The 26,925-nt window shown below is 55.1% G+C and overlaps 1 protein-coding gene across 3 annotated transcripts in view; it reads right to left on the bottom strand.

The window, feature by feature from the left end:
* The window catches only part of LOC119975763 (mediator of RNA polymerase II transcription subunit 12-like protein), a 640,706-nt gene extending 614,240 nt beyond the window's left edge, over positions 1–26,466 (bottom strand). For all 3 annotated transcript variants that reach the window (XM_038815591.1, XM_038815593.1, XM_038815592.1), the window contains exons 1-2: positions 26,254–26,466; positions 25,325–25,493 (exon numbers count right to left, since the gene is read on the bottom strand). In XM_038815591.1, coding sequence (XP_038671519.1) covers positions 25,325–25,423 — 99 coding nt within the window. In that variant the 5' untranslated portion in view covers positions 25,424–25,493; positions 26,254–26,466. The remainder of the gene's footprint in view (positions 1–25,324; positions 25,494–26,253) is intronic.
* Positions 26,467–26,925: the final 459 nt, after the last annotated feature.

Raw genomic sequence — 26,925 nt, 5'->3', positions numbered from 1 at the left:
GCCTGAACGCCCAGCTCTTTGGACCAAGCTTGGTGCCACTCCTCCCATTCTCTCAGCATCCATTGTTGCCTGAATAAACGGTGGAGATTTATTTTCTCCCCACATTGAAGGCGCTATGTAAATGCAAGCTGTCGTGGTGATGATACTAATAGAGGAAAGCCAGCCCCCACTGAATCAAGCAGGAACCACCCCCCTAGCCTCAAGTGAACTGGGACCAAGTTAGGAAGATAGAAAATAAATAATCAGGTTACTTTGGGAATAAAGCACTTGGTGACATACAAATTTAATAAATCTGTATACATTATCTTGAGATATTCTGCACATATCAAATATAATTGAAAGAAAAAACCGGTCAGACACGTTCAGTGAATTTTTTAAAACTCTACAAAACAATAATAATTTATCTCGAAATGCAACTTTGAAGATGATCATTTTATCATTAAATAATCTTCTTAGGAGACATTAAACACAAAGTCACAGGTCAAAAAGGCTGCAGTGGACTCCCAGAACACATTTCGGAATTCAGTGGATGATTAGGTTTGGAAATTAGTAGCTTTCTTTTAGGGTTCCACTAATTCAGGGCCATGTGAGCAGATACTTTTGCCTCGGTAGAATTCTGCTCCTTTCTGCAAATGATGGCGCACACCTCTTTTTTTTTTAAAACCTGCTCTTCTCCACAACTCCACCCAATACAGAAAGGTCCAAAGAATTTGATCTTACATAGCAACTTTTCAGGACTCATAAAAGAAGCACGTTTACATTAGTTTGAAGTTGCAATTTGCTATAAACCAGTCCCACATTTCACGACAAGTGATTCATCGGCCCCTTCCTTGAACAACCTTTGCATCTATCCTCCACCCCAGGAAAGAGCCCCCTCATGCGTGCCCTAAGTCATGTGTTCTGTCACTTTAAACTGGATCATCCTCAGTATTGGACTTTTACCCTATGCAAAGCCTCACTCCACATCTCTCCCCACCCCCAAATGCACCACCCAACTCTTCCTCCCTTTTTCTCTTTATCTCCTCCAGCAAAACCCCTTCTCTCTCCATCAAATGCCCATCAATATCAGAAATTCTGCTTTCCTCAATATCATCCAAATTAGAATAACTAACACCACACACTGCTGTGGACATTTACTGCTGTGGTCTGTGGGATCATTTTGCTGCTGTAGCTCTATCTCTATGTAACCTCTGAAGTCAAATATTTGCGACTTAGATTTTCCTACCTATTGGGGGAAAAAAACCCAGTAGATTTCCAGACTGCAGACAAGGGAGTGAAGCGGTGAGAATTAAATGCTAAAAATACACGGCCACCTACTGGTTTGTAAATCACTGAAAACAGAACAAATGCACAAAGCCTCCTGGGCAAGATGGATTCAATGTATTAGCACCAAGGGCTGGTCTTAAATAACTCCATGGCGCAAGATGGCGCAAGGGCAGCACGGTAGCATTGTGGATAGCACAATCTCTTCACAGCTCCAGAGTCCCAGGTTTGATTCCGGCTTGGGTCACTGTGTGGAGTCTGCACATCCTCCCCGTGTGTGCGTGGGTTTCCTCCGGGTGCTCCGGTTTCCTCCCACAGTCACAAAGATGTGCAGGTTAGGGTGGATTGGCCACGATAAATTGCCCTTAGTGTCCAAAATTGCCCTTAGTGTTGCGTGGGGTTACTGGGTTATGGGGATAGGGTGGAGGTGTTGACCTTGGGTAGGGTGCTCTTTCCAAGAGCCGGTGCAGACTCGATGGGCCGAATGACCTCCTTCTGCACTGTAAATTCTATGATTCTATGGAGGCCGCGGGCTATTCATGCGGTATTTCTGTTGGCGAGTGGGTGGGTGTGCATCGTGTCAACTTCTGCCAATAAAAAAAAGAGACTTTTTTGGAATACACAAGAACATTTCATGGCCACAGTTTGCCCCAAAGCATTCATATATCCAGCCAATCACTTTTGCACTGAAGAGAAACAAAGCAACCAATTAGCACAAAGCAAGCCCCGACAAATGGCAAGAGAGGGAGGCACAGTGAGAAGAGAGAGAAGGTGGGCAGGTGGAAGAAAGATAGGGGGGTGGGACAGAAGGAGAGAGAGTTAGGGGGGTCAGAAGGAGAGAGAAAGAGAGGGGTGGGTATGAAGGAGAGAGAGAAGGGGGGTGACAGAAGGAGAGAGAGTGGGGACCGAGGAAGAGAGAAGGGTGACAGAAGGAGAGAGAGTGGGGACCGAGGAAGAAAAAGAGGGGGTACAGAGGGAGAGAGCGCGAGCGACACACAGATAGACACAGAGAGGGGGGGGGCGTGATCCAACCAACATCGCTCCGTGTGGCCGAGAGCAGGAAATACTGGGTGATTCCCGACAGCCGGCCCGACGAGGCCGTCACTGGTATCTAAAGTTAATTGGTCCACTTAACAAGGCCCCACAGCTTCATGCCGCAAATGATTTTCCGGCAGCTACCTGCTGACAATGGAGAGCAGCTCTTAACCCGATCCCGTAGAGCAGACCCCAGACAGCACGCAGCCATGCCGAGTAAACCAGTGTCGCAATCCGGGGTTGCCAACTTGACCAGACAGTTTTTTTTTAACTAAACATTTTATTGAGGTATTTTTGGTATTGTAACAACAACAAAATAAACAATGTACATGAAACTATAAACATAGTGCAAAAGCCGTCTCCCTTCCTTACACGCCCCACCTTTATTAACCCCCTACTCCAGGGGTGTCAAACTCAAATACACCGTGGGCCAAAATTTAAAAATCGGGACAAGTCGAGGGCCGGACTGGTCCAATGTTTTTTTGCAAAACTTATTGAAATGAACTTATTGAACCTGGAACTAATAAAGCTTAGGTTATTGCCTATAAAAACAACATTAAATATTAAATAAATTAAAAAATTAGTTGCATTTATTTCTTATTGCTTTATCTGGAGCTTTTCCAGAGTAATTTCTAATGAAAACATTTTTCCACAGGCCAACACTTTGTGATTCACACTATACCTGAATAAACTCGGCATCAGCCATATCATACGCCATAGGCGCTTCAATTGCTGGGGCCAGCTTTAATAGTAATTAGATATTATTAGGGCAGCACGGTGGCCTAGTGGTTAGCACAACCGCCTCACGGCGCTGAGGTCCCAGGTTCGATCCCGGCTCTGGGTCACTGTCCCTGTGGAGTTTGCACATTCTCCCTGTGTCTGCGTGGGTTTCGCCCCCACAACCCAAAAATGTGCAGAGTAGGTGGATTGGCCACGCTAAGTTGCCCCTTAATTGGAAAAAATAATTGGCTAATCTAAATTTTTTTTAAAAAGTAATTAGATATTATCTCGCGGGCCAAAGATAATTCCACCGCGGGCCGGATTTGGCCCGCGGGCCTTGAGTTTGACATATATGCCCTACTCTAAGCTAAACTAACCCTCCCGCTTCTGCTGACGATTAATTTTCCGCAAAGAAGTCGACGAATGGTTGCCGCCTCCGGGCGAACCCTAACAGTGACCCTCTCAAGGCGAACTTGAATTTCTCCAAACAGAGAAAGCTAGCCATGTCCGATAGCCAGGTCTCCGACTTCGGGGGCTTTGAGTCCCTCCAAGCTAATAGTATCCGTCTCCGGGCTACCAGGGAATTAAAGGCTAGAACGTCTGCCTCTTTCTCCTCCTGGATTCCCGGGTCTTCCGACACCCCGAAAATCGCCACCTCTGGACTCAGTGCCACCCTTATTCTTAACACCGTAGACATGACATTTGCAAACCCCTGCCAGAATCCCCGAAGCATCGGACATGTCCAGAGCATGTAGACATGCTTCGCTGGTCCTCCCGCACATTTTGCGCACCTGTCCTCCACCCCAAAGAATCTGCTCATCCAGGCCACTGTCATGTGAGCCCAATGAACTGAATTGTATCAGGCTGAGCCTGGCACATGTTGCAGACGCGTTGACACTACTCAATGCGTCCGCCCATAGACCATCCTCTATCGCTCATCACAGCTCCTCCTCCCACTTTCGCTTCAGCTCCTCGGTCTGCGTCTCCTCTGACCCAATAAGTTCCTTGTAAGTGTCAGAGACGCTCCCTTCTCCCACCCACCCTCTGGAAACTACCCTGTCCTGAAACCCCCTCAGCGGTAGGAGCGGGAAGGTTGACACCTGTTTGCGTAGGAAGTCCCGCACCTGCAGATACCTGAATTTGTTGTCCCTCGCCAACCCAAACTTCTCCTCCTGCGCCCTCATACTCTGAAAGCTCCCCTCTATAAACATGTCCCCCCATCTTCTCAATCCCTGCTCTCCGCCATATCCGGAACCCCCCATCCATACTTCCCGGGGCAAACCGGTGGTTATTACAGATTGGGGACCAGACCAGTGCTCCCTCTGCTCCCACATGACTCCTCCACTGCCCCCAGACTCTCAGGGCCGCCACCAGCACAGGGCTGGTGGAGTACCGTGCCGGCGGGAAACTTGACCAGACAGTTGGACACAAATGGCTGCCGTCGCCAGACCGTAGAGGCGCTCTGGGTTGGCATTCAGCGCACCTCCTCCCCCGCAGGGTCCTGGGGGTCACCTTGGGATGAAGGGGCCGCTGACCTGAGATCCAGATGCCTCGTCATCAGGCTCTGCCAGTTGTCTGCTCCCCCCCGCCCCCGATGTCTGTACCATAGTGTTGATGCCCTCAGCTATACCCCCCCCAGTGATCAGGACATGCTCTGAAGTGCCCCAACAATGCCCACCATGGCTGTAACATGCTCTGCCGCACCCCAGCAAGGTCCACCCGAGACTGGGACACATCTCCCAGCGGCAGAATGCCCGGGTTTCCCCGAGGGGCTTGGAGGGTCAGCCAGTGCTGCCTGGGAGGCAAGTGCTAGCGGCCGTCAGCGTGAGGGGTATGACTGCACAAAGCTAAAACCCTCTACCAGGCTGCTGGGGTGAGTTGGCATTGGTCCCATGGCATCAGTGGAGCCCCTGAACCCCGCACCCCCCCCCTTCCACAACAACGACCATGCACCTGGCACCTCCCCCACCCCCGCTCAGCACCATGCTGTGCCCCAGTCGACCCATGCCAGCAGTGGTGCACACGCTTGTGCCCCTTCCTCACTCGCTATCATGGCACGTTTGGCTCATTATGCCCTCTGTGCCCCGCAGGAGAAGCTGGCCCACAACAAATAAGACATAGCCCAGACCGGCGACAGGATTTCTGACATCAGAGTCTTCACTCGCTATGGGGAACAGGCCCTGGAAGTCGCGTGGATGGCCGCGGACATATCAGTTACTGATGTCAAGATTGGCCTACACCGCAGAAGTGAGTATCCAATGGCCCCCAACCAGATGACCTGTCCCCCCCACCTCCCATCAGAACACCTCGGAGGAGAGCTGCGAGGATGCCAACATAATAGCATCACGGCCGTCATCCTCACCCTGCACCAGCGCGGAGACACACCGCGGTGCACCAAGGTAGCAGGCAGGCTTCTGGGGCACAATCTGGTCAACACCACAGTTGCTGATGCACATCAGGTGGAGACAGGAAAGTCCAGGGGAGACAGCCGGAGGTCTGCTGGATCCCAGAACCCAGCTCAGTCAGATTCTGAGCCTCTGGACCAGGTCAACTCGAAGCTGATGCAATCGATAGGGAGCGGCCATGAGATTCAGAGGGGGATGTCAGCGACACTTCAACGGGTCCACATTCAAATGGAGGAATCCCAAAAGCTGCGGGCGCAGGAGATTCATGACACTGAGGCCAAAACTGCTGGGGTGGCGACCACACGATGTCCGCACCATGTGTGGTGGTGTTCAAGGCGTAGCTCAGTCAGTGACGGCCATGGCCGAGTGCCTGGGCAACATGTCTGAGACGCTTGGGTGGAGGGGGGGTGGGAACGGGCGACGCAGGTGAACCTTACAGAGGTGCTTTGGAGCATGACCCAGTCACTGGTGAACGATTGCCGAGGTGCTCCAGAGCATGTCCCGGTTGTTGAGGACCATGTCCCAGACACAGGTGAAAGGTGACGAGGTGCTGCAGAACATGGCCTGCTCACAGAGAGGTATCGCAGAGGACATCGAAGCCAATTGTGCTGTCATGGAATTGAGGAGCAGCAGCTCACAGCGGGTTATCATCACCCTCCTACCTTCAACAGTGACCCGCTGACGGTGCCAACACAGGCCCATCACCCTGGAGAGATGTAACACAGACCTTGGCAGGGTGGGGAATGGGGGCACAGGTGTGGTGGAATGGTAAAGGTGAGTGGGGGGGGGGGGGGGGAAGAGAAGCGAGACGGAAGATGGAAGACTTAGTTAAGCCCTACATGAAGCAGTCGAGGATGACTGCCTCCCTGGCCCTTCGGGCATGCCAGACCTTCGCCATTGCCGCCTGTCCTCCATCCTCCAGCTGCTCCCACGTGTCCTCCCCGGGCTCGTCCTCCGCCTGTGCCAAGTTGTGGAGGGCACAGCAGACCAACACAAATCGGGCGACCTTCCAGGGGGCGTACTGCATCGCAACACCAGAGTGGTGAAGCATCGGAACCGTGTTTTCAGCAATCCGATGCACCACTCAATGACGGCCCGGGTGGACTCTGCCTCGGTCTCCGCCGTGACCTCATTAGCCAGGTCCTCAGTGGGTACCCCCCCATCCCCCAAAAGCCAATCGGTCATCCTGGGGTGAACCTCATGGTGCTAGGGATCTCCGACTGCCCCAGGATGTAGCAGTCGTGCACACACTCCCTGGGAACCGTACACACACGTGCATGATCTTCAAGTAGTGGTCGCACACAAGATGGAAGTTCAGGGAGTGGAACCTTCCCATTGATGAAAGAGGGCACTCCTTGACACCCTGGTGAGCGCAAGGTGACATACATGCCATCTATTATCTCGCTGAGGGATCCCTGCGAATAATCCTGCTGCCCGGGCATCCTGGTGGACTTGATCCAGCTCCCAAATTTATATAGTCAGCTGCACGATAACAGGGCACCCGTGACTTACGGATGCCCTTGTGGGCTGTTGGTTGGGATATGCCGCACAAGTGCGTGCTTGAGCCCTGAAATTACCCCCAAGCGTAAAAGGTTCAGGTCTGCGGTGACCTTGGACGGCCACCGGGAGCAGGTAGTCACCTCCTCCACGTGGTGCCAGTTCCGCAAGGACACGGCACAGGTATCGCACCATTCCCTTGTTGAGACGGAGCCTCCTGCGACATGCGTTGTCCGTCATCTAGTCAAACAATCAGGGACACCCGTACAGCTTAGGCTGTCGCTGGCCTCCCCCCCCCGGAGTCCCTCGCTGGACAGCCGAGTCCTCAGGGTGTGGGACAGACGTCTACACATGGGCCGCCGTCTTGAGCCTCTGTCGACTCAGCTGTCCCCACCTTCTCCGGTATCTGGCCTCCTGGCCTGCGTCTCCACCGCGATGGCAGCTCTGCGGATTCCAAGATGTCATCCACCTCGTGTAATATCTGTAAGGGATGGACGAGGGTGAGGGAAAGTCAATCAGCTATGGCTTCCAGGCCAGTACCTTCCGGCCCCCTGTGTCTACCCCCATCGCCCTTTCACATCCACTGCCATTCTTCAGGGTGCCATCCAACATGCCCTACACATGAGCCTCCGGCCGCAGCACCAACACCCCTGGGCACTGGACCCCAGACTTTGTGCCCGGACACCCGCTGTAACGTTACCTGTACCAGGCGCTGGTTCCCTAGCCGGTCCACACACCCAGTCTCTGGTTGCGGGGATGTCCCCAGTGCTGATGCCCATCGCTTGGGTGTTTGGATGCTGGCTTCTGCTTCTGTGATGTTGAAGCCGGCACTGTCCAGGCAAGGTGTCCGGCCGCACAGTCTGGTTGGAATGCTAGGCAGAACCTTTCACCTGTGACACGGCACTGCCCACAGGAACCCACTATTAGCAACAGCCTCCAGCTGTGCACCCGGAGGCTGCCACAGTCAGTGGGGGTTATGGGTGATCGATGGGACTGTTAGGCAGTTGTCGGTGCTGCCCCCGTTTTGGGTACAGACGATCCAAGAGGTGGCATGGCAGACCTGTGGGCTCCCCAACACCCCTGCCCTGCCCTGGGACATCAGCCAGCATCCCCCCCACCAAGAGCACTGGCCCAGAAACTCCAGTGTCTCCAGGCTCGGTGATGTCTACCCACCTCCTTGAATCCCCACAATAGCTAATCCGCCAGCTTCACGTATTTAAAAAGGTGCACGCATCAGCCCCACGTGACCACTTGCTGGGGAGGCGGTTAGATCAAGGGAGGCTGTTCGATAGGGAATCATTGCCATTAATGGTATGGAGATTGGCTTTAACTGGCAACTATTTGTTTCTCGCCACACTATGGCGGGATCCTCATCTCGCCAACGGGTGCGGATCGGCCAGCTTGCAAACCGGCGTGGTTCCTGATTTTGGCCTCTCGCGCAATCTCGCAGCCGTGGCATCTGGACCGTAGACCGTGCCCATAGAGATGCAGAGAGAGAGAGAGAGAGATGCAGAGAGAGAGAGAGAGATGCAGAGAGAGAGAGATGCAGAGAGATGCAGAGAGAGAGAGAGAGATGCAGAGAGAGAGAGAGAGATGCAGAGAGAGAGAGAGATGCAGAGAGAGAGAGAGATGCAGAGAGAGAGAGATGCAGAGAGAGAGAGAGATGCAGGGAGAGAGAGAGAGATGCAGAGAGAGAGAGAGAGAGAGAGATGCAGAGAGAGAGAGAGATGCAGAGAGAGAGAGATGCAGAGAGAGAGAGAGATAGCAGAGAGAGAGAGAGAGATGCAGAGAGATGCAGAGAGAGAGATGCAGAGAGAGAGAGAGAGATGCAGAGAGATGCAGAGAGAGAGATGCAGAGAGAGAGAGATGTAGAGAGAGAGAGAGAGATGAAGAGAGAGATGCAGAGAGAGAGAGATGCAGCGAGAGAGAGAGATGCAGCGAGAGAGAGAGAGAGATGCAGAGAGATGCAGAGAGAGAGATGCAGAGAGAGAGATGCAGAGAGAGAGATGCAGAGAGAGAGATGCAGAGAGAGAGATGCAGAGAGAGAGATGCAGAGAGAGAGATGCAGAGAGAGAGATGCAGAGAGAGAGAGAGATGCAGAGAGAGATGCAGAGAGATGCAGAGAGAGAGAGAGATGCAGCGAGAGAGAGAGAGAGAGATGCAGCGAGAGAGAGAGAGAGAGATGCAGCGAGAGAGAGAGAGAGAGATGCAGCGAGAGAGAGTGAGAGAGAGAGATGCAGAGAGAGAGATGCAGAGAGAGAGAGAGATGCAGAGAGAGAGAGATGCAGAGAGAGAGAGAGAGATGCAGACAGAGAGAGAGAGATGCAGAGAGAGAGAGATGCAGAGAGAGAGAGATGCAGAGAGAGAGAGAGAGAGATGCAGAGAGAGAGAGATGCAGAGAGAGAGAGATGCAGAGAGAGAGAGAGATGCAGAGAGAGAGCGATGCAGAGAGAGAGAGCGATGCAGAGAGAGAGAGAGAGATGCAGAGAGAGAGAGATGCAGAGAGAGAGAGAGAGATGCAGAGAGAGAGAGAGAGAGATGCAGAGAGAGAGAGAGATGCAGAGAGAGAGAGAGAGAGAGATGCAGAGAGAGAAAGATGCAGAGAGAGAAAGATGCAGAGAGAAAGATGCAGAGAGAGAAAGATGCAGAGAGAGAAAGATGCAGAGAGAGAAAGATGCAGAGAGAGAAAGATGCAGAGAGAGATGCAAAGGAGAGAGAGAGAGATGCAAAGAGAGAGAGAGAGATGCAAAGAGAGAGAGAGATGCAAAGAGAGAGAGAGATGCAGAGAGAGAGAGATGTAGAGAGAGAGAGAGAGATGCAGAGAGAGAGAGAGATGCAGAGAGAGAGAGAGATGCAGAGAGAGAGAGAGAGAGAGATGCAGAGAGAGAGCGTTGCAGAGAGAGAGAGAGAGAGAGATGCAGAGAGAGAGAGATGCAGAGAGAGAGAGAGAGATGCAGACAGAGAGAGAGAGATGCAGACAGAGAGAGATGCAGAGAGAGAGAGAGAGAGATGCAGAGAGAGAGAGATGCAGAGAGAGAGAGATTGCAGAGAGAGAGAGAGAGAGATGCAGAGAGAGAGAGAGAGAGATGCAGAGAGAGAGCGATGCAGAGAGAGAGAGCGATGCAGAGAGAGAGAGCGATGCAGAGAGAGAGAGCGATGCAGAGAGAGAGAGAGAGATGCAGAGAGAGAGAGAGAGAGAGATGCAGAGAGAGAGAGAGAGAGATGCAGAGAGAGAGAGAGATGCAGAGAGAGAGAGAGAGAGAGAGATGCAGAGAGAAAGATGCAGAGAGAGAAAGATGCAGAGAGAGAAAGATGCAGAGAGAGAAAGATGCAGAGAGAGAAAGATGCAGAGAGAGATGCAAAGGAGAGAGAGAGAGATGCAAAGAGAGAGAGAGAGAGATGCAAAGAGAGAGAGAGATGCAAAGAGAGAGAGAGAGAGATGCAGAGAGAGAGAGATGTAGAGAGAGAGAGAGATGCAGAGAGAGAGAGAGAGATGCAGAGAGAGAGAGAGAGATGCAGAGAGAGAGCGTTGCAGAGAGAGAGAGAGAGAGAGATGCAGAGAGAGAGCGATGCAGAGAGAGAGAGAACGACGCAGAGAGAGAGAGCGATGCAGAGAGAGAGAGCGATGCAGAGAGAGAGAGCGATGCAGAGAGAGAGAGCGATGCAGAGAGAGAGAGCGATGCAGAGAGAGAGAGAGAGAGATGCAGAGAGAGAGATAGAGATGCAGAGAGAAAGATGCAGAGAGAGAAAGATGCAGAGAGAGAAAGATGCAGAGAGAGAAAGATGCAGAGAGAGAAAGATGCAGAGAGAGAAAGATGCAGAGAGAGAGAGAGAGATGCAAAGAGAGAGAGAGAGATGCAAAGAGAGAGAGAGAGATGCAAAGAGAGAGATGCAAAGAGAGAGATGCAAAGAGAGAGAGAAATACAGAGAGAGAGATATGCTGAGAAAGAGAGAGAGATGCAGAGAGAGAGAGAGAGATGCAGAGAGAGAGATGCAGAGAAAGAGAGAGAGACATTTAATGAGATCATGGGTGATCTGTGACCTGACGCCATATACCTGTTTTTGGCCCACATGGTTTAATATTTTTGCACGCCTGTCTGCGGTGGGGAGCATAAACCCACCACATTTTGACGCCGAAGTGAGAGTGCAGACGAGAACTACAGCTGACACTAATAATGCCATAATGACCCTGAAATCAGAGCAGCTGCCAGAATCCTGGTTTTCCAATCAGCAGAGCACCGAGATAAAGCTCTGAGTACTTCACACAAGAGGCAGCCCTTCAAATTCACCTGCTGCAGTCAGATGCATTCTGCGGCTTTCCAAATAGGACAACTGGCTGAAAACGTAGCGGGAACATGTGACACTTTATAACTCGGCCAAACAAGTAGCAGAAATAGCACAGACCATGAAGAGAAATAATTTGTGGTATTTTTAAAGGATAGTGTTAGATCCGAGGTAAACAGCCACGCATAAATGGTAGTTTTGAGCACAAAGAGGTTTATTACTAGTTACAGTCAATCATCAACGCTCCCCGGAGCCGGGGTCTCCTTCCCCGACCTGGACCCAGGTCGGGTTTTTATATGAGAGGGTCTACACCTGTAAAGGGGAAGACCCACCTCCCATTACAGGGGAAGTTCATAACATCCCATGTCCTTCAAAACCAGTCCTGGACCTTTTAATCGGGGTTGACTGGCACGGGACTGTGTTGGCCTGGGGCGTGTACCGGACAGAAAATGACACATGCGTGATGGCCGCTGATGCGCAGGTGCCTTGGACAAGGCAGCCTATCCATCTCGTTCTCTGACAATATCGCCTGCATCCTCACCACTTCCAGCCACTCAAGAAGAGGAGGAACATGGCATCCTGAAGGGACCAGCAAAGTCGACATGATCCCGGGCCCAAGGCTGGAGCGGGTCTGCCGCGGGTAATCGTTGGACATTTTGATTTGATTTATTATTGTCACATGTATTAGTATACAGCGAAAAGCATTGTTTCTTGCATGCTGTTCTGTACCAGCCTCCCCGAACAGGCGCCGGAATGTGACAACTAGGGGCTTTTCACAGTAACTTCATTGAAGCCTACTCGTGACAATAAGCGATTTTCATTTTTCATTTCATTTTCATGCTGTACAAACAATGCATACCGTACATAGGGAAGGAAGGAGAGACTGCAGAATATAATGTTACAGTTATCGCAAGGTGTAGAGAAAAGATCAACTTAATTCGAGGTAGGTCCATTCAAAAGTCTGATGGCGTGGCAGAAGGGAAGCAGCTGTTCTTGAGTCGGTTGGTACGTGACCTCAAACTTTGGTATCTTTTTCCTGACGGAAGAAGGTGGAAGAGAGTATGTCCGGGGTGCGTGGGGTCCTTAATTATGCTGGCTGCCTTTCCGAGGCAGCGGGAATTATAGACAGAGTCAATGGATGGGAGGCTGGTTTGCGTGATGGACTGGGCTACATTCACAACCTGACATGCCAAATTTCCTTAGTCTTCTGAGAAAGTAGAGTCGTTGGTGGGCATTCTTAACTACAGAGTCGATATGGGGGGACCAGGACAGGCTATTGGTGATCTGTACACCAAAAAACTTGAAGCTCTCGACCCTTTCTACTTCGTTCCCATTGATGTAGACAGGGGCATGTTCTCCGCTACGCTTCATGAAGCCGATTGCAATCTCCTAAGTTTTGTTGACACTGAGGGAGAGATTATTGTCTTTGCGCCAGTTCACCAGATTCTCTATCTCATTCCTGTACTCTGTCTCGTCGTTGTTTGAAATCCAACCCACTACCGTGGTGTCAGCAAATTTGAAAATAGAGTTGGAGGGGAATTTGGCCACACAGTCATAGGTGTATAAGGAGTATAGTAGGGGACATTGGGGACATCATTGGGCTACTCATTCAAGGTCCAAGTGAGACACCTTAAAACAAACTTCTGACTCGTCACTAGAGAGAGCTTATGAATTGCATCAAAACCCAAGTCGGTGCAAGCAGGTAAACATGACATGCAAGCATGCACACATTGGCACTCAGCTTCAGAGGAAATATAATCATGGAATCCCAACAGTGCAGAAGGAGGCCATTCAGCCCATCAGGTTTGCACGACCTCTGAAAGAGCAATCCTCGAGGCCCACTGCCCCGCCCTATCCCCGCAACCTCCACCAACCTACACATCCTTGGACACTAAAGGGCAATTTAGCATGGCCAATTCACCCAAACCTGCACATCTATGGACTGTGGAAGGAAACTGGAGCAAGCAGAGAAAACCCAGGCAGACACGGGGAGAACATGCAAACTTCACACAGAGTCACCCAAGGCCGGAACTGAACCCAAGTCCCTGGCGCTGTGAGGCAGCAGTGCTAACCACTGTGAAATGAGTAGCTGTCAGTCTCATACCAAAAAGAGGTGGAGCACTGTCACACTGTATCATTCCTATGATTCCAGAGCCTGTCCTGGTTTGAGGCATTACCCCTCTCAGACTGAAAGTAATTTTACAACCACCACAATGATGATCTACCACTGCAGTAGCTCCAGTTTGCGCGGTACTGGAACATCCGCATTGCTCTGACTGGGCTAAACCCCAGCACAAAAAACCCTCATTAAAAAGCACAAGTGATCTGTGTTAACAAAGGTTGGATCTGAATCATCAGTGGATATTTGGTAGGGAGGAGAAAGGAGGCAAATGGATCGAGTCCGTCAGTGCTGAAAGATTGAGGTAAGAGAGTGTTCAGACACAATTATTTTCCAGAATACAACGCAATATACAGCACTTTCCATTGAGCTGAAATAAAACTAATACACTGGAATAATCTGGCATCACATCATTGCAGTTTAGCACATGGTGGAACCTCTTGTTCCTCAGCCAAAGCTCAGTTCCATCCCCACTGATCAGCCCCATGTTTATCATTTATCCTCAACAGAAATATTCATTAAAGCCATCCAAAAAAATCTCCTCGTGCATTACGCGGAGGCAATCGATTCAGAAAAACTGATTTCCAAAACCAGAGCTCAAGAGCAAAAAAGGTATTCTGCATCTTCCCCCCCCCCCCCCTCCTCCCCCTATGCCTAGCCCTGCCCGCCGGCCCCCAAAGAAAAGGGCCTTCTCGGTGGTTCCATTTTACACTTCTCTCCAGAACCACATCCAAGTGCATTGTGAATGGCAGCCACCTAAAGAACTCCCTCCAGGTGACAAGATGTTCTGGACCACTTTGACCTTCAGTCTCATGGCTCCTGGCACAACGCATCATTGCCTTGCAGTGCACTCCAACCTTCCCAGGTGCCAAAGATAACAAACGACGTTCAATCCATCCTTACAGCCAGTTGGTTAGTATGTGACGGTTAGGAAAGACAGCATTTCAAATGAAGGTTCTAATGAATCCGCCAAGTGGATGGGAGTATTGATGATTAGAATGAGCGATGCCTGCCCATCTGTGCTCAGAGACACGTGTCCAGCGGACAGGATCCGATAACGATCATCGTAAACATCGGATCCTCGATCACTGGGAAAATGAACATCCAAAATGCAAATTGTCAACTGCGAACCCAACGCTATTAGTGGAAATTTGTTTAGTGAGGATGCAGGGTATCATATGTGCATTTAGACAAGGCGAACAACGTAAAAGGTTCAGTTGTCATCAGTTTCTGTCTCGGAGTAACTTCACAGCCACTTCATCAAGTCCACCTCAAGTGTCAGGTCAATTTTCCCAATGAAGGGGCAGCGTGGTGGCGCAGCGGTTAGCACTGCTGCCTCAAGGCGTTGAGGACCCGGGTTCAATCCCGGCCCTGGGTCATTGTCCATGTGGACTTTGCACATTCTCCCCGTATTTGTGTGGGTCTGACCCCCACAGCCCAAAGATGTGCAGGATAGGTGGATTGGCCACGCTAAATTGCCCCTTAATTGGAAAAAATTAATTGAGTACTCAAATTTTTTTTTTTTTTAATTAAAAATTTTACCAATGAAGGGTGACGCACCGAGGCGGTCGCCGAGATGAACGACACTGACCATCAGAACAAGGAAGTTCATGACAAACCATTTGCTCCTACGCAAGCAAATGATTGTCCATTTCCTCCATCCTGAAAGAGCCATGGTTCCCAAGACAGGGAAAAGTTGGCAAAATGTACAACACAACACCGGATGCCGTGTTTGTTTGGCTTCAGGACACAATTACGCAATGGCAAAACAACGGGATTTGCCATGGTCTACGGTTCCTTGGATCACGCCAAGAAGAATGAGCCTAAACACAGGCCGGAAAGGCAAAGGTCTGTTGGAGAGAAAGAAGGTGTCCAGGAATCAGCGAAAGGAACGCAAGAATGAAGAAAGTTCGGGGCACGGCAAACAAACGTTGCTGCCGGCAAAAATAAACATAGAAAGGCGTTAAAAGGCTCCTTGAAATGCTGAGTCGTCCTCGGATCGCCTCCTGTAATTGTTTGGCTGCGTCCTCAAATAAATTCTAGTAAATTGAAAAACAAAATGAAGGGGGTCAGTGTGGCACAGCTTTACCGACCAGCAGGATCCCGGGTTGATCTTTCACTTTCTGTGGCAGATGGGTTGACAGGGACACAAGTGGAAGCCCCACAGACCATCTCAACTTGCCTCAGCTTGGAAAAGAGTGAAATACAGATCAACCAGGGTTCTGACTTCACATTACCATCACAGAACTCCATCGCGCTCACCCTCCGTTTCTTAAAAAATTCATTCTGGTTGTCACTGGCTGGGCCAGCATTTGTTGCCCATCCTTAATTGCCCTTGAACTCAGTGGCTTGCTTGGCCATTTCAGAGGGCAATTAAGAGTCAACCACACACATTGCTGTGGGTCTGGAGCCACACGTAGGGCCAGGCGGGGTCAGGTCGGCAGATTTCCTTCCCTGAAGGACGTTAGTGAAGCAGGCGGGGGTTATTTTATTTTAAAACGATAATCAACATTGGTCATCAGAAGACTTTAAATTGACTTTTACCAAGTTCAAATTTCACCATCTGGGGTGGATTCCAAACCCGCAACCTCGAGTCCCTGAATTACCTAACCAGTAAAAATACCACAGCGCAATCGCCCCCCCCCCCCCCCCCCCCCGCCCCCCCCCCCCCCCCCTCCCCCCCCCGACCCCCACAACCCTCTCCACCCAGCGAACATCATGACCAGCTCGACGAGGTGCCAGCAGGTCGCCAGAACCTTTGCCATCTCGTTTGTAACACTCATTTGGCAGGAATAGGGGGAAATCGGTGGAACAACGCCTTTCAAATTCAATTGTCACGTCCAAAAGCACAGTGGGCTTGAGTCATCAACCATTGTTTATGCTTTAACTCACAATTGAGTATTCCAGTTGTAAAAATTAAGCTATTACTTCAAGTATAATTTACACTGACTGCACCAACGCACTTCAAAGTTCTAAAGCAATTAAGCAATAAAGTACCAGTACACACAAGTGGAAACCAATACAGTACAGATAATTATTTAATTTAAAATATTTCTGTTGCAGGATTACACTGCACTTTAACCCACTTCCCCTTTAATAATGTGACAAAAATGCTCTCTCTCTCTCTCTCTCTCTCTCTCTCTCCCTCCCCTCCCCCCCCGCCCCAACCTTGTGCATGTACAAAATATAACATATATCAACAGTTATTGTATGTCTGTCTGCTCGACCTCTCAAGTTATCAAAATAATGGCAGGCTTTGAGGTGCTGTGAAGCCAGCATCGAGTAGGCCTTTCAGCCCTTCGTGCCTGCTCTGCCATTCAATAAGATCACCGAGCTGACTGGATGTGTTTCAACTCCACTTTCCTGCCGGTCCCCCAAAACCCTGGACTCCTTTAACCATCACAAATACATCGAACTCTGCCTTGGAACATATTCAATGCCCCAGCCACCACTGCTTTCTGGGAGGGAGAGAAAGAGAGAGAGTTCCACAGACAAATGATTCTCTGAGAAATAAAATTCTCCCCTTAATAATAATAATAATAATAATAATCTTTAATCACAAGTGGGCTTACATTAACACTGCAATGACGGAGGGCAGCACAGTGGCGCAGTTGTTAGCATTGCTGCCTCACGGCACTGAGGTCCCAGGTTCGATGCCGGCTCTGGGTCAGTGTGTGGAGTTTGCACATTCTCCCGATATTTGCGTGGGTTTCGCCCCCACAACCCGAAGCCGTGCAGGCTAGGTCGATTGGCCACGCTAAATTGCCGCTTATTAGAAAAAATGAATTGGGTACTCTAAATAGTTTTTTTTTTAAAAACACTGCAATGAAGTTACTGTGAAAAGCCCCTAGTCGCCACATTCCGGCACCTGTTCGGCTACACAGAGGGAGAATTCAGAATGTCCAAATTACCCAACAGCACGTCTTTCGGGACTTGTGGGAGCACCCGGAGGAAACCCACGCAGACACGGGGAGAACGTGCAGATTCCGCACAGACAGTGACCCAAGCGGGAATCGAAACTGGAACCCTGGAGCTGTGAAGCAACAGTGCTAACCACTGAGCAACTCTTAAAAAGACCTCTTATTCTTAAACAGTGTCTCCTAGTTCCAGTCTCCCACACAAGAGGAAACATCCTCTGGGCAGCCACCCTATCAAGTCCCCTCCGAATCTTATAAGTTTCAATAATAAGGGGCAGTACGGTAGCACAAGTGGATAGCACTGTGGCTTCACAGCGTCAGAGTCCCAGGTTCGATTCCCTGCTGGGTCACTGTCTGTGCGGAGTCTGCACGTTCTCCCCGTGTCTGTGTGGGTTTCCTCCGGGTGCTCCGGTTTCCTCCCACAGTCCAAAGACGGGCAAGTTAGGTGGATTGACCACCCTAAATTGTCCTTAGTGTCTAAAAAGGTTAAGAGAAGTTATTGGGTTACGGGGATAGGGTGGAAGTGAGGGCTTAAGTGGGTCGGTGCAAACTCGCTGAGCCAAATGGCCTCCTTCTGCACTGCATGTTCTATGTTCTAATATCACCTCAAATGGATAAAGGCCCAACCTGTCTTCATGAGGTATGTCCTTCATTCCAGGGATGAGTCGAATGAACCTTCCCTGAACTCTTCCTAACCCAATTATATCCTTCTTCAAAACAGAGACACCAAAGCTGTCTACGGTATTCCAGATGTGGCCTCACTGTACAGCCCTCTACAGCTGCAGTAATACTCCCCTATGTTTAAAACTCCAGCAGAGAATTGGTAGGTATTCAAAAAGGAAATGGGGGGAGCACAGGCCCAACATGTTCCCTTTAAGGTGGAATGTAGGAGCAACATGTCTAGAGAACCCTGGATGTCTAGGAATATTCCAGACTGGAGAAGAAAGAAAAGAGAAGCTCTCTGCAGGTCCAAAAAGGAAGAAATCAGATTCTTTTGTGGAGTACAGAAAGTGCAGGGGGGAACTTAAGAAAGCAATTAGGGGAGCACAAAGACGGGGTATGAAAAAGCACTGGCAGGTAAGATTAGGGAGAATCCAGAGTTATTCTGTGATAATTAGGGAAAGGATAGGGCCCATTAGGGACCGAGGGGGAAATCTATGCGTGGAGCCAGAGGACATTGGTAAGGTGTTAAACAAGTATTTCATAGGAGGTGTCTTCACTCAGGAGGTGGAGGATGTCGGTACATCATTCAAGGAGAGAGACTGAGAGGTTCTTGAGCAGTTTGACAAAGGGAGTGAGGTGGTACTGGAGGTTTTGTCAGGCTTAAAAGTGGACAAATCCCCGGGTCCGGATGAGTTATATTCCAGGCTGCTGTGGGGAGACAAAGGGGAGGTGCCAGAGGTTTGGACGACAGCTGATGTGGTTCCACTTTTCAAGAAGGGTGGTAGGGATAAACCCTTCCTAATCATTTGCAGACTAACTTTTATGATTGACGTTGCAGGGCACCCCAAGTCCCTCTGCAATCTCAATCCATTTAAGTAGTACGCGTTTTTTCTCTTCCTCCCACCAAAGAGGCTCACATTATCCCACATTATATTCTTTCTGCTAGATTTTTGCTCCTCCCATTAATCTATCTATATCCTATTGTCAGCCACATTCCGCCTCTTGACAACTTAATGCTGTCCCTATCTTGGTGTCATTGGCAAATCGAGTGACCATACATTCAGTATGGCTTTGTACGCTTCTTCCTCGTCATTGATACAGATTGGAAATGGTTAGGGATCCAGCTCTGAACCGTGTGGCAATCCACGAGCGCAATCTGAACAAGACCCATTTATTCCGACTCTCTGCGTCCCATTAGCAGACCAATCCTCTACCCCGTGCCAATATGTTACTCCCTATGCCACGCACTCTTATCTTATACAATAAGCTTTGATGCGAAAGCTTATCAAATGTTTTATAGTCAGAAGGGACATCTCAGCTTGTGCAATAGCATGCAAGGAGTCAGAAACTGAATTTCCATTGCACCTACCAACACTTTTGTAATGTGACAAGTATTTATTACTCAAGTAAAAAAACGTATAAATAACCCAGTCAGATTTTAAGGCTTCCAGAGGTAGAAATGACAGCCTCAACAGAACATGACAATGTCTGAGTGCTTCTCTCCCAGGCATGAATGTTCTAATAAATAGGGGGGCCTGGAATTGAAATAAAAAGCTGACAATAACTGTGCACTCGAGCTGAACAGTGGCATATGTTACTGCAAGGACATCTCAACTAGTCAAGGGAGGGAGGGTCATAGAATTCTGTGGGGGGGGGGGGAGAACAGGCGGGAGGGGTAGGCGGGAGTGTCATGGGGGCAGGCGGGAAGGGCACAGGGGCAGGCGGGAGGGGGTAAGGCTGGGGTCGGGGGTAAGGCTGGGGTCGGGGGTAAGGCTGGGGTCGGGGGTAAGGCTGGGGTCGGGGGTAAGGCTGGGGTCGGGGGTAAGGCTGGGGTCGGGGGTAAGGCTGGGGTCGGGGGTAAGGCTGGGGTCGGGGGTAAGGCTGGGGTCGGGGGTAAGGCTGGGGTCGGGGGTAAGGCTGGGGTCGGGGGTAAGGCTGGGGTCGGGGGTAAGGCTGGGGTCGGGGGTAAGGCTGGGGTCGGGGGTAAGGCTGGGGTCGGGGGTAAGGCTGGGGTCGGGGGTAAGGCTGGGGTCGGGGGTAAGGCTGGGGTCGGGGGTAAGGCTGGGGTCGGGGGTAAGGCTGGGGTCGGGGGTAAGGCTGGGGTCGGGGGTAAGGCTGGGGTCGGGGGTAAGGCTGGGGTCGGGGGTAAGGCTGGGGTCGGGGGTAAGGCTGGGGTCGGGGGTAAGGCTGGGGTCGGGGGTAAGGCTGGGGGCGGGGGTAAGGCTGGGGTCGGGGGTAAGGCTGGGGTCGGGGGTAAGGCTGGGGTCGGGGGTAAGGCTGGGGTCGGGGGTAAGGCTGGGGTCGGGGGTAAGGCTGGGGGGCAGGGCATGGGGGCGCGAGGAAGCTGTATGTGGGGAATTGGGGGGTATATACTGGATAATAGAATCTTTATTGTCACAAGTAGGCTTACATTAACACTGCAATGAAGTTACTGTGAAAATCCCCTAGTCGCCAAGTTCCGGCACCTGTTCGGGTACACGGAGGGAGAATTCAGAATGTCCAATTCACCAAACAGCACGTCTTTCGTGACTTGTGGGAGGAAATCGGAGCACCCGGAGGAAACCACCGCAGACACAGGGAGATCGTGCAGACTCCACAGTGACCCAAGCTGGGAATCAAACACGGGATCATGGCACTAAGAAGCAACAGTGCCAACCACTGTGCTACCGTATGCTGGAGAATGGCGGGCAAATGCTGAGGGGAGGGGGGTCATATGTCCTGTGGGGGGTGGGGGGGGAACGAAGAAGGTCATGTCTGGTGGGGGGGCGCGGGTCGGCATGTCCGGTGGGGTGGGAGGGGGTCATGCCCGGTGGGGTGGCGCGGGTCGGCCGTGTCCTGTGGGGTGGGGGGGTGGGGGGAGGGGGGCCGTGTACTGGGGGGTGGGAGGGGCCGTGTCCTGGGGGGTGGGGGGGCGTGTCCTGGGGGGGGGGAGGGGGGCGTGCCCACAGGGGTGAGGGTGGGGGAGGCCACGCCCTGGGGGGTGGTGGGGGAGGCCACGCCCTGGGGGGGGGTGGGGGGGGCCACGCCCGGGGGGGGGTGGTGGGGGAGGCCACGCCCGGGGGGGGGTGGTGGGGGAGGCCACGCCCGGGGGGGGTGGTGGGGGAGGCCACGCCCGGGGGGGTGGTGGGGGAGGCCACGCCCGGGGGGGTGGTGGGGGAGGCCACGCCCGGGGGGTGGTGGGGGAGGCCACGCCCGGGGGGGTGGTGGGGGAGGCCACGCCCGGGGGGGGGGGGGGGGAGGCCACGCCCGGGGGGGTGGTGGGGGAGGCCACGCCCGGGGGGGTGGTGGGGGAGGCCACGCCCGGGGGGGGTGGTGGGGGAGGCCACGCCGGGGGGGTGGTGGGGGAGGCCACGCCCGGGGGGGTGGTGGGCGAGGCCACGCCCGGGGGGGTGGTGGGCGAGGCCACGCCCGGGGGGGTGGTGGGGGAGGCCACGCCCGGGGGGGTGGTGGGGGAGGCCACGCCCGGGGGGGGTGGTGGGGGAGGCCACGCCCGGGGGGGGTGGTGGGGGAGGCCACGCCCTGGGGGGGTGGTGGGGGAGGCCACGCCCTGGGGGGGTGGTGGGGAGGCCACACCCTGGGGGGGTGGTGGGAGAGGCCACACGCTGGGGGGGTGGGGGGGTTTGGGGGGGACGCCACACCCTGGGGGGGGTGGGGGGGAGGCCACGCCCTGGGGGGGTGGGGGGAGGCACGCCCTGGGGGGGAGGCCAACGCCCTGGGGGGGGAGGCCACGCCGGGGGGGGGGGCCACGCCATGGGGGGGGGGGGGGAGGCCACGCCTGGGGGGGGGGGAGGCCACGCCTAGGGGGGGGGAGGCACGCCATGGGGGGGGGAGGCCACGCCCTGGGGGGGGGAGGCCACGCCCTGGGGGGGGGGCCACCCTGGGGGGGGGCCACGCCTGGGGGGGGGGAGGCCACGCGCCGGGGGGGGGGAGGCCACACCTGGGGGGGAGGCCACGCCCTGGGGGGAGGCGGAACGCCCTGGGGGGGGAGGCCACGCCTGGGGGTGGGGATGACAGGGCCCTGGGGTGGGGATGGCCACGCCTGGGGGTGGGGAGGCCACGCCCTGGGGGGTGGGGAGGCCACGCCTGGGGGTGGGGAGGCCACGCCCTGGGGGTGGGGAGGCCACGCCCTGGGGTGGGGGAGGCCACGCCCTGGGGGGGGGAGGCCACGCCCTGTGGGGTGGGGGGCCACGCCCTGGGGGTGGGGAGGCCACGCCCTGGGGGTGGGGAGCCCAGCCCTGGGGTGGGGAGGCCACGCCTGGGGTGGGGAGGCCACGCCCTGGGGGGGGGAGAGGCCACGCCCTGGGGGGGGGGAGGCCACGCCCTGGGGGGGGGGGAGGCCACGCCCTGGGGGGGGGGGGGCCACGCCCTGGGGGGGGGGGGGCCACGCCTGGGGGGGGAGGCCACGCCCTGGTGGTGGGGGTGGGGGGGGTGGGGGAGGCCACGCCTGGGGGGTGGGGAGGCCACGCCCTGGGGGGGGGGGTGGGGGAGGCCACGCCTGGGGGGGGGGGTGGTGTGGGGGAGGCCACGCACTGGGGGGGGGGTGGGGGAGGCCACGCCCTGGGGGGGGGGGTGGTGGGGCAGGCCACGCCGGGGGGGGGGGGGGGAGGCCACGCGGGGGGCGGCCACGCCGGGGGGGGGAGGGAGGCCACGCCGGGGGGGGGGGTGGGGAGGCCACGCCGGGGGGGGGGGTGGGGAGGCCACGCTACGGGGGGTGGGGTGGGGGGGGGGGGTGGGGGAGGCCACGGCCCGGGGGGGGTGGGGGAGGCCACGCCCGGGGGGGGTGGGGGAGGCCACGCCCTGGGTGGGTGGGGGAGGCCACGCCCTGGGGGTTGGGGAAGCCACGCCCTGGGGGGTTGGGGAAGCCACGCCATGGGGGGTTGGGGAAGCCACGCCCTGGGGGGTTGGGAAGCCACGCCCTGGGGGTCTTGGGCAAGGCCACGCCCTGGGGGGTTGGGGAAGCCACGCCCTGGGGGGTTGGTGAAGCCACGCCCTGGGGGGGGGGGGGAAGCCACGCCTGGGGGTGTTGGGGGAGGCCACGCCCTGGGGGGTGTTGGGGGAGGCCACGCCCTGGGGGGTCAAGCTGTTCTCAGGGTGGGATCATTTGTTCAGGCTGCGGGGGTCTTTTTGGTCAAGCGGATTCACGGTGGGGGTGGCCTTGTTCACGGTGGGGGGGCCTTGTTCACGGTGGGGGTGGCGGTTGTTCGCAGCGGGCGGGGGGGCCTTGTTCGCGGTGGGGGGCCTTGTTCACGGTGGGGGGGGCCTTGTTCACAGTGGGGGGGCCTTGTTCACGGTGGGGGGGGCCTTGTTCACGGTGGGGGGGGCCTTGTTCACGGTGGGGGGGGCCTTGTTCACGGTGGGGGGGGCCTTGTTCACGGGGGGGGGGGGCCTTGTCACGGTGGGGGGGGGCCTGTTCACGGTGGGGGGGGCCTTGTTCACGGTGGGGGGGGCCTTGTTCACGGTGGGGGGGCCTTGTTCACGGTTGGGGGGGGGCCTTGTTCACGGTGGGGGGGGCCTTGTTCACGGTGGGGGGTTGCTTGTTCACGGTGGGGGGGTGCTTGTTCACGGTGGGGGGCGCCTTGTTCACGGTGGGGGGCGCTTTGTTCACGGTGGGGGGGCCTTGTTCACGGTGGGGGGCCTTGTTCACGGTGGGGGGCGCCTTGTTCACGGTGGGGGGCGCCTTGTTCACGGTGGGGGGCGCCTTGTTCACGGTGTGGGGCGCCTTGTTCACGGTGGGGGGGGCCTTGTTCACGGTGGGGGGGGCCTTGTTCACGGTGGGGGGCGCCTTGTTCACGGTGGGGGGACCTTGGTCACGGTGGGGGGACCTTGGTCACGGTGGGGGGACCTTGGTCACGGTGGGGGGACCTTGTTCACGGTGGGGGACCTTGTTCACGGTGGGGACCTTGTTCACGGTGGGGGGGGGAAGATATGGTTGTTCACAATAGGGGGGTTGTTCACGGTGGGGGGTTGGTTCACCGTGGTGGGGGTGGTTGTTCACAGTGGGGGGATGGTTGTTCACAGTGGGGGGGGGGTTGTTCATGGTGGGTGGGGTTGGTTCACGGTGGGGGGGTGGTTCAGGGTGGGGGTGTGGTGTTCAAAGTGGGGGGGTGGTGTTCAGGGTGGTGGGGGTGGTGTTCAGGGTGGTGGGGTTGTGTTCAGGGTGGGGGATTGTGTTCATTGTGGGGGGGGCTGTTTGCTGAGGGTGGGGAGTGGTGACGGTGGGGGTGCTCTCAGTGCCATGGGGGGTAGTGCCCCCCTCTCTCAGTGCCATGGGGGAGGTGCGCCTTCATCTGTGCCATGGGGGGTGGGGAGGTGCCCCACTCTGTGTCATGGAGAGGTGCCCCCCCCCCCGTGTCATGGGGAGTGCCCCCCTCTCTCTGTGCCATGGGGGAGGTGCTCCTTCATCTGTGCCATGGGGGGGGGAGGGAGGTGCCCCACTCTGTCATGGGGAGTGCCCCCCTCTCTGTGCCATGGGGGGAGGTGCCCCCCCTCTCTGTGCCATGGGGGGAGGTGCCCCCCCCTCTCTGTGCCATGGGGGGAGGTGCCCCCCTCTCTGTGCCATGAGGGGAGGTGCCCCCCCTCTCTGTGCCATGGGGGGAGGTGCCCCCCCTCTCTGTGCCATGGGGGGAGGTGCCCCCCCTCTCTGTGCCATGGGGGGGAGGTGCCCCCCTCTCTGTGCCATGGGGGGGAGGTGCCCCCCTCTCTGTGCCATGGGGGGAGGTGCCCCCCCCCTCTCTGTGCCATGGGGGGGAGGTGCCCCCCCTCTCTGTGCCATGGGGGGAGGTGCCCCCCCCTCTCTGTGCCATGGGGGGAGGTGCCCCCCCCTCTCTGTGCCATGGGGGGGAGGTGCCCCCCCTCTCTGTGCCATGGGGGGAGGTGCCCCCCTCTCTGTGCCATGGGGGAGGTGCCCCCCCTCTCTGTGCCATGGGGGGAGGTGCCCCCCCCCTCTCTGTGCCATGGGGGGAGGTGCCCCCCCCTCTCTGTGCCATGGGGGAGGTGCCCCCCCCTCTCTGTGCCATGGGGGGAGGTGCCCCCCCCTCTCTGTGCCATGGGGGGAGGTGCCCCCACTCTCTGTGCCATGGGGGGAGGTGCCCCCCCCTCCTGCTGCCATGGGGGAGGTGCCCCCCCTCTCTGTGCCATGGGGGGAGGTGCCCCGCCCCCCTCTCTGTGCCATGGGGGGAGGTGCCCCCCCTCTCTGTGCCATGGGGGGAGGTGCCCCCCCTCTGTGCCATGGGGGGAGGTGCCCCCCCTCTCTGTGCCATGGGGGGAGGTGCCCCCCCTCTCTGTGCCATGGGGGGGGTGCCCCCCTCTCTGTGCCATGGGGGGGTGCCCCCCCCCTCTCTGTGCCATGGGGGGAGGGGAGCTGCCCCCCTCTCTGTGCCATGGGGGAGGTGCCCCCCTCTCTCTCCCCGCCCTCTGGTTACCTCTTTCTGTTTGGGATCCTGCGGGTAGACATCCGGGGGGCCCAGCCGGGGCCGCTTGAGCGGCCGCTGTTCGTAACTGAGGAAGCCGAACGCCGCCATCTGATATCCCGGGCAGAGGAGCAGAGTTTGGAGTCGACTTCCCACAATCCTTTAGCTGGCTGTCTCTCAGCTTTTTAAAGAAAGAATGAGAGAGAGAGAGAATGTAAAATAAAAGACAAAATCACCACAAGACACACACAAGCACTGTCCTCAAATCAAAACTTTACAACGCCAGGAAAATTCACACAAAATAAATCCAGACAGGAAAAAAAAATCACCCAGCCCTGACTGAGCTACTCTACACAGGTGCACGCTGTTTATTGAAAAATAGGTGATAAATTCCCAAATGTTAGACTTTATCTGGGATTCATTGTGTCCAAACTGCGGATCTCCCTGCAATTGCAAAGATGTCTTGTCCCCTCAGAAGATCAAAATGCTACAATCTATCCCTCAGCCAGTATCTCTTTGCGATTATTGTCACCAATTAAGTCAGCTCCCCTTCTCTGATTTCTGATTATAAATTGTCAGCAGACAACATTTGTGCAGAGGATAACAAAGCTCAGCCATACCATGCAACTCTGGTGTTTGCCTCTCTCTCTCTCTCTCTCCTTCCCTCTCGATGGAGGTGACATTTTTTATTCATCTTTCATAATATTTTAAATCAAGATGCCTTGCATTTTATTTTTCTCCGCCCCCATTCGCAGGGGAAACATGTTGGTTGGACGTGTCCTTATCTTTTCAAAAATCAATCTTATCACCGTCGCCAGCACCCAACTTGCTGCCCGTGGAGAGCAGCAACAAGATAGAAAATGCCCCTGTTTTTTTTTTTACCCCTCTCTCTCCTCTCTCTCCCTCCTCTCTGGTCTGGATTGTTCACTCCCTACCCTTACCTTTCCAGAGGCTTATTCCTGTTTCATGTGTCCGAACCTGATCACAGCTGAGCATGATCCAGCTCGGTAACAGTCCATTTAGCTCTGTCACCACATCCAACCCCACTTTCCCAGTAATTAGACAGATAATGTATTTCCAGGATTCCTTCCTGTCCCTCCTCCTCCAGTTATGAGATAGATTCTCTCTCTCTCTGTGCTGGGCTGCAGCGCGCTTCACTGTCCTCTGGACTGACGCAGCGACACCTAACCAGCCGCTCAGTCGGCAAGCCCCCAGTTAAAGGGGAAGGGGAATTTTTTTCAAACACACACACACACACATCGGGTCGGCCGATAAATATTTCAGAGATCCTCCCCCAAGCAGGGATCTCCAAAGGAGAGCAGGGCTCCCGCGTCCCGCCCCAACGCATTTCCATTCATTTCAGATGGGGTCCATGTAAACTGGTCCGCATCCTTGCGCCCCTCTGGAAGTCAAAAAGGGTGTCTGGCTTCAGGTCCTCCCACTCCTCACCTCGCCCCAATCCTGCATGGCAGAGGTGTCTCTCGGGGGGGGGGGGGGTGTCAAACTGAGGCCCCTCCCCCTCAGCTGGGTAGAAAAGATTCCACATTTTAGATAAATTGTCTTTCCCCCCCCCCCCCCCCCCCCCCCCCACCCCGGGTGCCCTCCTGGCCAGT

The sequence above is a fragment of the Scyliorhinus canicula genome, chromosome 13, assembly GCF_902713615.1.
Source record: "Scyliorhinus canicula chromosome 13, sScyCan1.1, whole genome shotgun sequence".
In the NCBI taxonomy this organism is placed as follows: Eukaryota; Metazoa; Chordata; class Chondrichthyes; order Carcharhiniformes; family Scyliorhinidae; genus Scyliorhinus; species Scyliorhinus canicula.
The sequence above is the reverse complement of the archived record's forward strand: the minus strand, read 5'-3'. Positions and strand labels throughout refer to the sequence as shown.